The sequence below is a fragment of the Gossypium hirsutum genome, chromosome A07, assembly GCF_007990345.1.
Source record: "Gossypium hirsutum isolate 1008001.06 chromosome A07, Gossypium_hirsutum_v2.1, whole genome shotgun sequence".
Classification (NCBI taxonomy): Eukaryota; Viridiplantae; Streptophyta; class Magnoliopsida; order Malvales; family Malvaceae; genus Gossypium; species Gossypium hirsutum.
This window is the reverse complement of record NC_053430.1, coordinates 2,138,117-2,147,312: the sequence shown is the minus strand read 5'-3', so window position 1 is coordinate 2,147,312 and position 9,196 is coordinate 2,138,117. Positions and strand designations below refer to the sequence as shown.

The 9,196-nt window shown below is 33.8% G+C and overlaps 1 protein-coding gene across 3 annotated transcripts; it reads left to right on the top strand.

Annotated features, from left to right (window-relative positions):
- Positions 1-1,584: 1,584 nt before the first annotated feature.
- Positions 1,585-8,837, top strand: LOC107929918 (LRR receptor-like serine/threonine-protein kinase ERECTA). 3 transcript variants are annotated; one of them, XM_016861456.2, is made up of 28 exons: positions 1,585-1,726; positions 2,262-2,351; positions 2,672-2,810; positions 2,974-3,045; positions 3,197-3,268; positions 3,357-3,428; positions 3,527-3,598; positions 3,687-3,758; positions 3,893-3,964; positions 4,077-4,148; positions 4,240-4,308; positions 4,400-4,471; positions 4,560-4,631; positions 4,786-4,857; positions 5,022-5,093; positions 5,167-5,238; positions 5,328-5,399; positions 5,506-5,577; positions 5,650-5,721; positions 5,807-5,878; positions 5,957-6,028; positions 6,281-6,349; positions 6,438-6,509; positions 6,623-6,696; positions 6,985-7,113; positions 7,287-7,634; positions 7,754-8,124; positions 8,199-8,837. In XM_016861456.2, the coding sequence occupies exons 1-28, from the start codon at positions 1,687-1,689 to the stop codon at positions 8,568-8,570; spliced, it is 2,997 nt and encodes a 998-aa protein (XP_016716945.2). In that variant the 5' UTR covers positions 1,585-1,686; the 3' UTR covers positions 8,571-8,837. The 3 variants fall into 3 exon arrangements, with proteins under 3 accessions (XP_016716945.2, XP_040973071.1, XP_040973070.1); XM_041117137.1 differs by having other exon boundaries at positions 1,604-1,797; XM_041117136.1 differs by having other exon boundaries at positions 1,604-2,111.
- The last annotated feature ends 359 nt before the right edge of the window (positions 8,838-9,196 follow it).

Here is a 9,196-nt window from a genome sequence, read left to right as displayed (position 1 = left end):
ACACTAAAAAAAAATCTAAATTTACACATTTTTATGATATAATAATTTTGGGTATATTTTAATTTCAAGTCAATGAAAACATTTTATATTAAAAAATATATTTTATAGAATTATTTTGATAATTGATTTTTGATAGAGTTATAAGAGATTTTAAAATAAATTTATTGATTTGGTATTCGATTTTAAATAAAGTTTTTCCGTTGTTTTATATAAAAATTTGAAAAGACAAAAATATCATTATAATAATATTTTTTTTAAAAATTTATTATAATAACTAGTATTTCTACCGCACGTAATATGGTATTGTCATCCATCTTGAACTAGTGTCAAGCTTACTTGTGACATCAACTCAAATAATAACATTACAATACTAGAAATCATATATTTAGAACACAGATGCATTTTTAGAAATAACATACAATAAATAATAAGATGTATGCTTTGAAACTAATTAATAATAACACATGAAATATATACGATGTTAAAATAAAAAATAGATTAAATTGTTAGTAAAACAATATTTAAACACATGAATACACGAGACTAAGAATATCTATATACATATTTCCTATTGTTCTTTTTGTAAATAAGAGACTAAAGTATTATCAAATAATATAACTTATTTTAACTACAAAATGTTATTCTATAATTTTCTTAACCGAATTGGTGTCCAATTGATTCATGATACCAACTCATTTAGAGATTTTGTTAATGGTAATATAAATATACAATTATTAGAGGTAATAAAGTGTGCATAATAAAATTAAAATGTATAAATAAATTAAAATAAAACATTGGTTGAGTGATAATTTTAAAGCTTTTTCAATGAAATTGACATGGGCCCAAATTTCGCTATATGTATATTTTTAATTAATTTTAAATTAAAAATACTAAATTATCCTTAAATTATATAATTTATTTTAAATACAAAAGAGTTATTTTTGTAATTTTTCTAATTGACTTGATATCTGGTTGACTTATAACATTAACTCAATCAGATATTTATTAATAGTATAGATATTGATTATCCTTCAACATGCGGATATTTTTCAAGTAAAAGTACCATGAAAGTTCCAGCACTAGAAGTTAGATTACATTTTACTCATTTACTAAAACAATATCAAATTAGTCTTTATACATTAGTTCAAATATTATATTAGTCATTTTCGTTAAAAATTTTATCCATTTGTACCTTTAAAAACTTATGTTGCTGACGGAATAAGCTGACTGTAATATGTGATATGTAGTTGATGTGCAGAGACTAATTTTCTAACTGTAAAAATAAATAAAATTTTGAACGGAAGAATCAATTTACTCTCTAATTAAACATATAAAAATTAAAATTTTTAAATTTTTAAATAAAAAACAAGATATAATTCAACTCTTGTATAAATTGTTTTTATTAAATTATTATTGTTTTTATTAATAATTCATTATTATTTTTTATTAATAATTCAAAAATCTTACTAAAAGTAATGATATTTTTACTACTGGATCCAATGATACTAATCTTGAAAACATGACAAATAAGAAAAAAAAAATTAAAACAACCCCTTGATTGGTTTCATAATGTAAGAATGAATTAGTCTATTATTATTCCCTTAAAAGGAGAACAAAATTAAAAGAAAGATAATAAGAGAGAGAGGGAGAGAAAGAGATGGGGTGTTTTTGCAGTATGCAGGGGAAATGGCAGAGCAAAATGGCAGAGAGTTTTTTAACTTTATATGTGAAAATAATTCTTCTTCTTCTCTCTTTCTTTCTCTATCTCTCTCTGTGTATGTGTTTTTTTAACAGTTTGTAAGTATTTTTCCCTTTAGGAGGGAACTGTATAATGTACATAGGGAAGAAAGAGGGTGTGTGAAATGTGGCAGAGTGATGTGATATAACGAGCCAGAATCCCTCAGTCCTTTGCTGTTCTTCTTCTTCTTATCGTTTTACCTTGTAAAAGAAAAAAAAATTTGCATAAAATGAAAAAATAAATAATAACAACAGTAGGGTACAATATACTACAAGATCAACTATAACAGTGAAGTGTCGTAAGAAAAAAATAAAGCTTTTTTTTCCTCTGTGTGTGTGTATTTTTTGGTTCTCCATCATCGTTTTCCATGTCGGTGAGTTCAAAAAGAAGAGGTTTTCTCCTCTATGGTTTTTTCAAAGTGGTTTATTTCCCTCTATTTCTCTCTCTTTGGCTCAGATATGGTGTTTTTGGGTGGTTTTGTTTTGAAAAAACTAAGGTTGTTTTGTTTTTGTGTTCTCTTAAGGTGAAATGATGACATCGGTATTTCATTTGGAGTTTGTCTTCTTGGTTTCTCTCTTTTGTTTGGGTTTTGCTTTTGTGGATTCTGAAGATGGTAAGTGTTCTTTTTTTCTTTTTCATATAAAAAGAATGTCTCCTTTTCTGGTTTTGTTTGGATGGTTTGAAAATACAAGAAAATAATGGTTAGTTAAGTCAAACTTTTCTTATTCAAAATTTAAAGATTAAATTTGCTGCTTGTTTCCTAACGCTTCAGGCTCATGCTTGAAGCAACAATCTTTTGATGTTTTTTTCTCTTCCAAAAGGTTTTGAACATGGATTGATTGTTTATGTTGTCTGTCTTTGTATTTAATTTAATTTTTTCTGCAATGAAACCAACATTTCTTGCTTTGGCCTATGTTATGTAATGTAATAAAGGAACAACACTGTTGGAGATAAAGAAGTCTTTTAAAGATGTGGACAATGTTCTATATGACTGGACAGATACACCATCTTCAGATTACTGTGTTTGGAGAGGGGTCACTTGTGACAATGTGACCTTCAATGTCGTAGCACTGTAAGTTTTGATACTATAATTCATTTCTCTTTTCACTTGTTAGCCTATGTTGGTCATTGACATTCTTTATGGTAAGATATTTTCTTTCTTGGTTTTGCCTGAAAAGTTTAGTTTTTTTTTTTAAAGCTGATCCTTGTTTTTTGTTTGGTTTCTGGTACTGTAGTAATCTGTCAGGTTTAAATCTTGATGGGGAAATCTCAACAGCTATTGGAAAGCTCAAGGACCTTGTTACAATGTACTGTTTATTTTTCATTGCCTTTTCTCTTTGAAATCCAATCTTTGTTCTATAATATGAAAAATTTTATATAAACTGTAAGAATATCAGTTGCTCTTATGCATGAAATTTGATTGAGACTGATAAAGGTTGTGTCTTTTTTTATTATCAGCGACCTTAGAGGAAATCGTTTGTCTGGTCAAATACCGGACGAGATTGGAGACTGTTCATCATTGAAAAGCCTGTAAGTAGTTTACTAGAAAAGAGCTCAATTGAAGTTTAGTTAAGTATCTTGTAAGTTAAACTGAACATTGTTTTGTTGGAGTTATTAGGGACCTGTCTTTTAATGAGTTATATGGAGACATGCCATTTTCGATATCAAAACTGAGGCAACTGGAATTCCTGTAAGTTAATTCGAAGCATTTCTCACTATATATCGCGTCACTGCTAATTCTCGGATTGCTCAGTTCTTCTAATTTGAAACTTTTAAATGACTGTTCAGAGTTCTGAAAAACAATCAGTTAATTGGACCGATACCTTCAACATTGTCGCAGATTCCAAACTTGAAAGTTCTGTAAGTTCTTTCTTCTTATTACTTTATATTGCCTTATAATGCACCTGATGTTTTGATGGAATTTTCTTGCCCTGATATTTGTTTCCAGGGACCTATCACAAAATAAACTGAGTGGAGAAATACCAAGGCTTATCTATTGGAACGAAGTGTTACAGTATCTGTGAGTGTAAAATAGTTACTGCACCTTTTCTTTCACTGTATGACGGTCCGATTTATTATGTCTATCTAATCATATCTTCTCATAAATTCTTAGCTTGGATGCTTTTAATTCGTCTCTTTTCTTCCTCTTTGTAGTGGTTTGCGAGGAAACAATCTGGTAGGTACACTCTCTCCAGACATGTGCCAGCTAACTGGTTTGTGGTACTTGTAAGTTTCCTTACTATTCTTCTTCTTCTTCTTCTTGTTCATGACTGACTTTCTATCTTTTGACACGTAAGACTCTTTTCCGGTTTTAACTGAAACTCAATATTGTTTGCAGTGATGTGAGAAACAACAGTTTAACTGGTAACATCCCTCAGAATATAGGCAACTGCACAGCTTTCCAGGTCTTGTATGTACTCATCATTTAGTTCAATGAGGTTTAATGCTTTCAAAGTGCCTATATTGGTTAACCAAAAACATCCCTTTCTTCTGATTGGTAGGGACTTGTCATACAACCAGCTAACCGGGGAAATTCCTTTCAATATTGGGTTCTTGCAAGTAGCTACATTGTACGTGCCTGAAAATCCCTTTTGTCTTCCATCTTTTTTAGTGACAATGTATCTACAACCTACTTAGTTTCATATCCAATTTCCTGGTCAGATCTTTGCAAGGTAATCGTCTTTCTGGGAAGATTCCATCTGTTATTGGCCTTATGCAAGCACTTGCTGTATTGTAAGTGCCTTTAACCATAATTTGAATTGTCTCTTTTCATAGTGTTATCAATCTTATCTATGGTCGTTTTCTCGTGTATACTATCCAGAGATTTAAGCTGCAACAAGTTAAGTGGACCCATCCCTCCCATCTTAGGGAATCTGACCTACACAGAAAAATTGTAAGTAGGTACTTAATGTATGTACATTTCAATATCATTTGTTAGTCCTGATTGCAACTTGTAAGTTTTAGAATACGGAACGCAAAGTATAATGACACAGCTGCTCGTATTATCCTTGAACAATGTTTTGATGGCCATATACCATATGCTGTAGATATTTGCATGGTAACCAACTGACTGGATCAATTCCTCCTGAGCTGGGAAATATGACAAAGCTTCACTACTTGTAAGATTAATTTTCTTTGTTTACGTTTCATATTTCTGGTGCTAAGTGGCCTCTGCCAAATTTCTTCTCTATGTGATATCTCAACCGTCTGCATAAAACATCAGTTATGTCGATACCTATAAAAGCAATTTTCAGCATCTCAAGCATCGGTTTACTTTGTGCAGGGAGCTGAATGATAATCATCTTACAGGACTTATTCCGCCTGAGCTAGGGAAGCTAACAGAACTGTTTGATCTGTACGTTAGTCCTACTGGTTGTTCAAATGTATAAGTTAAGCTATGCCGTAATCACTGATGCAACTTTTTGCAGAAATGTTGCCAACAACCATCTTGAAGGGCCTATTCCTGAAAATCTTAGCTCCTGTACAAATCTCAACAGCCTGTAAGCATTGATCTCATTTCCATAATTTTAATTCTTTTAAATTCGAAACAGTTTTAAGGTAGTTATCGATTGATTGATTTTGATGACAGCAATGTGCATGGAAACAAGTTGAATGGAACCATTCCACCTGCTTTTGAAAGGCTAGAGAGTATGACTTATTTGTAAGCTTCAGCCTTGTCATACCAAAATGCACGACTCAAATCCTAAGCATCTTGCATAATGTACCTTAGAAATATCATCGCTGTAATCATGAATTTTTTATCTCAGGAATCTCTCCTCGAATGATATCAAGGGTTTTATAGCAATTGAGCTTTCACGTATCGGGAATTTGGATACATTGTAAGTATTAAGTGCCATAAGGTCTTCCTGTTTGTTGATTTTTTTTCTTCTTATTTGTTGTTTGGTTTTTAGGGACATTTCTGACAACAAAATTAGTGGCTCCATTCCTTCATCCCTCGGTGATTTGGAACACCTTCTGAAGCTGTGAGTACATCGGGAAAATCATATGCAACCTTCTAGTTTAAGTGATTAGCAAATATTTTTATCATTGCTTTATTTGTTCTTTTAGGAATTTAAGCAGAAATAATTTGACCGGAGTCATTCCAGCAGAATTTGGTAACCTAAGAAGCGTTTTAGAAATGTAAGAAATCTTGATTTTTCTGCCATGAAAATAGGTTAGAGCCTTAAGAAGTACTTGTTTTATGCTTCTACATTGCAGAGACCTTTCAAATAATCATCTCTCAGGCATTATTCCTCGGGAACTTGCACAGCTTCAGGACTTGTACTCATTGTAAGTTACTTTTTCAGCACCAATTCCGAACATTTTAAGTGTTGGAAAGAACATGCCGGCATACACAACACTTCCATTGATTGTATCTGTATTAATGAGAACATGTTGGAAAAAATGGTGGCATTTTATGGCCTTCTCAAAACCTTAGAACCCTCTAGCAGAACACCTCATGTGGCTAAATATCTTATATGGTCTTGACTTAGAATAGAATATTTGCTCTTGTTTATAAGCTGCTGGTTCTATATAATGCAGGAGAATAGAAAACAATAATTTATCCGGAGATTTGATGTCACTGATCAACTGTATTAGTCTTACCAACTTGTGAGTTGACGGTTCACTAGATTTTGTACTTTATTTTCGGTTTAGGGTTGCAATATATAATCCCCTAACTTTCCTTGAAACATTGCAGGAATGTATCCCATAACAATCTTGCAGGTGATATTCCCACAAGCAATAACTTTTCAAGATTCTCACCAGACAGGTAAGATTTCGCTAGTTTGCATTCTAAACAAATATTTGTGAACTGAAAAGCTATATTTAGCTGCTACCCTTTTTTGCAAGCAAAGCTGAGTTCAAACTGCCATCTCATTGCAGTTTCATTGGAAATCCCGGGCTCTGTGGCTATTGGCTTTCTTCTACATGCCATGGGTCTCATCCCACGGAAAGAGGTATTGATTACCTTAGAGAGTGAAGTATTTTTATCTTATATGTTGATACTATGAGTGGCTATAAGCTTTAAGGCAGATGTTAAAGTTAGAAACTGAAAAGGCATTAGGACTAGAAAACGGATATCAAAACGATGAGCTACCACCTCATCGTTTGTTTTGGCACCTACACATGGAGTTCTTGGCAACTACCATTCCCTATTGTAGTTGGTCAATGTTTTCTTGGTATGTTTAATCTGTTGGTTGTCTTTGGTTGATTATTCATTTTGTTTTGCTCACTTGTCTATGCAGTTTCAATCTCTAAAGCTGCAATCCTCGGCATTGCACTTGGTGCTCTTGTGATTCTTCTAATGATCTTGATTGCCGCATGTCGCCCGCACAATCCTACACCTTTTCCAGATGGATCACTGGATAAGCCAGGTGCCCTGCCTTCTCGTTTTATGTGTAAACCTATGAAGTCCTCTTGATTTGGAGTACATAGTACATAAAAATACCTATTGCGAACTGTTAGTCAGTTTTTGTTCCTTTTTCTTAAAGATACCTTATTGAAATTTATGGCCCTTGTTATTGATTCATGGACTTCTTGACGGCAGTTACTTACTCAAGACCGAAATTGGTGATCCTTCACATGAATATGGCACTTCATGTATACGAGGACATTATGAGGGTGACTGAGAATCTGAGTGAGAAGTATATAATTGGTAGTGGTGCATCAAGCACGGTCTACAAATGTGTTCTTAAGAATTGTAGGCCAGTTGCCATCAAGAGGCTCTACTCTCACTATCCACAATGCTTGAAGGAATTCGAGACAGAACTCGAGACAATTGGGAGTATTAAGCACCGAAATCTGGTCAGCCTTCAAGGGTATTCTCTCTCCCCGTCTCGGAACCTTCTCTTCTATGACTATATGGAAAATGGCAGTCTCTGGGATCTCCTCCATGGTAAGTTTGTTTCTAAGAACAAACCAGTTCCATGTGTTAGAATATGTTTTGGTGTTTCTTTAGCTTCTCTCTATGCTCATTTACGCGTCATGAATTACAAGTTTGTTCTTTTCTTGCAGTTTCTACCAAGAAGAAAGTTCTCAGTTGGACCATTCGATTGAAGATTGCACTGGGAGCTGCACAAGGGTTAGCGTATTTACATCATGACTGTAGTCCACGAATCATCCACAGGGATGTGAAGTCATCAAATATTTTGTTGGACAAGGATTTAGAGGCTCATCTTACCGATTTTGGCATTGCTAAAAGCTTATGCATATCAAAGTCTCACACTTCTACATACGTAATGGGCACCATTGGTTATATAGACCCTGAATATGCTCGCACTTCTCGCTTGACTGAGAAATCTGATGTTTACAGCTATGGGATTGTTCTACTTGAGTTACTAACTGGAAGGAAACCTGTAGACAATGAATCCAGTCTTCATCATCTGGTAAGTTTTTATATCCATCTATATTTCGGGTTTGAAGTAGTTTAAAAACTATATTGATATCACATTCTTAACAGATTCTGTCAAAGGCTGCTAATGATGCCGTCATGGAAACCATTGATCCGGAGATCACTGCAACTTGCAAAGATCTTGGAGCTGTTAAGAAAGTTTTTCAGCTTGCCCTTCTATGCACCAAGAGACACCCATCGGATCGACCAACAATGCATGAAGTGACACGAGTTCTAGGAAGCCTAATGCCATTGGAACCCCCAGCAAAGCAACCAACCACAATCCCACCGGCACCACTTTCATCTACCAAGGTCACTTCTTACATGGATGAGTATGCAAATCTCAAGACTCCACACTTAGTCAATTGCCCATCTATGAGTACCTCAGATGCACAACTTTTCATCAACTTTGGAGAGGTTATATCTCGAAACAGTGAGTGAAAGGAAGTCCAATGTCGTCAAATTTAAAATCAAAATCAAAATCAAAATATTTCATGAATGTGCATTAGATGATTGAAAGATAAAAAAAGATGATGGGAAATTGTGTATAAAGACTCTGGTAGACTGGTATCAATTATTGCAGCTTAGAGAGAAAAATAGCAAAAAGCAACCCCAAAGATGGTAGCTAGTAATAGTACTAAAAATTCATATGGTTGTATACTGTACTATATCAAATTATGGTAGTAATTTTTGGCTTTTTTGTCTAAAGTGGGACCTCTGGCATTTAACAACCAAGTTTCTGGCATGGTGGGGGAAAGGTGTTGGGTGCTTTCAGCTCTGCATAAAAACCCCATTATATGTGTGACCAGCAATAATGCACTGATAAGCCCTTAGCTGTGTTCTGCCTCCTTAACTGGACCTTATCAGTTCCATGTCTTTTAACTTCGAATGCTGTGAGATAGGTAGCCATTGACTTGCTTTAATGTCACCATCTTACTAACCTTTTTGGGGTTTGTGCCTTTGTCCCATAGGTGGAAACTTACTGATCAATAAGTCTTAACCAGCCTAGGGTTTTTCCTTTACAGATTGGCACCTCAAAAGAATAATATGGTGAATTAAAAGATCCA

Excerpts from the sequence above, each read along its gene's own strand:
- LOC107929918 (XM_016861456.2), top strand. The coding sequence starts at position 1,687 with ATGGCAGAGCAAAATGGCAGAGAGTTTTTTAACTTTATAT. Across the intron at positions 3,965-4,076 it reads CTAACTGGTTTGTGGTACTT|TGATGTGAGAAACAACAGTT; the intron begins GTAAGTTTCCTT and ends TATTGTTTGCAG. Across the intron at positions 7,635-7,753 it reads TCTCTGGGATCTCCTCCATG|TTTCTACCAAGAAGAAAGTT; the intron begins GTAAGTTTGTTT and ends CTTTTCTTGCAG.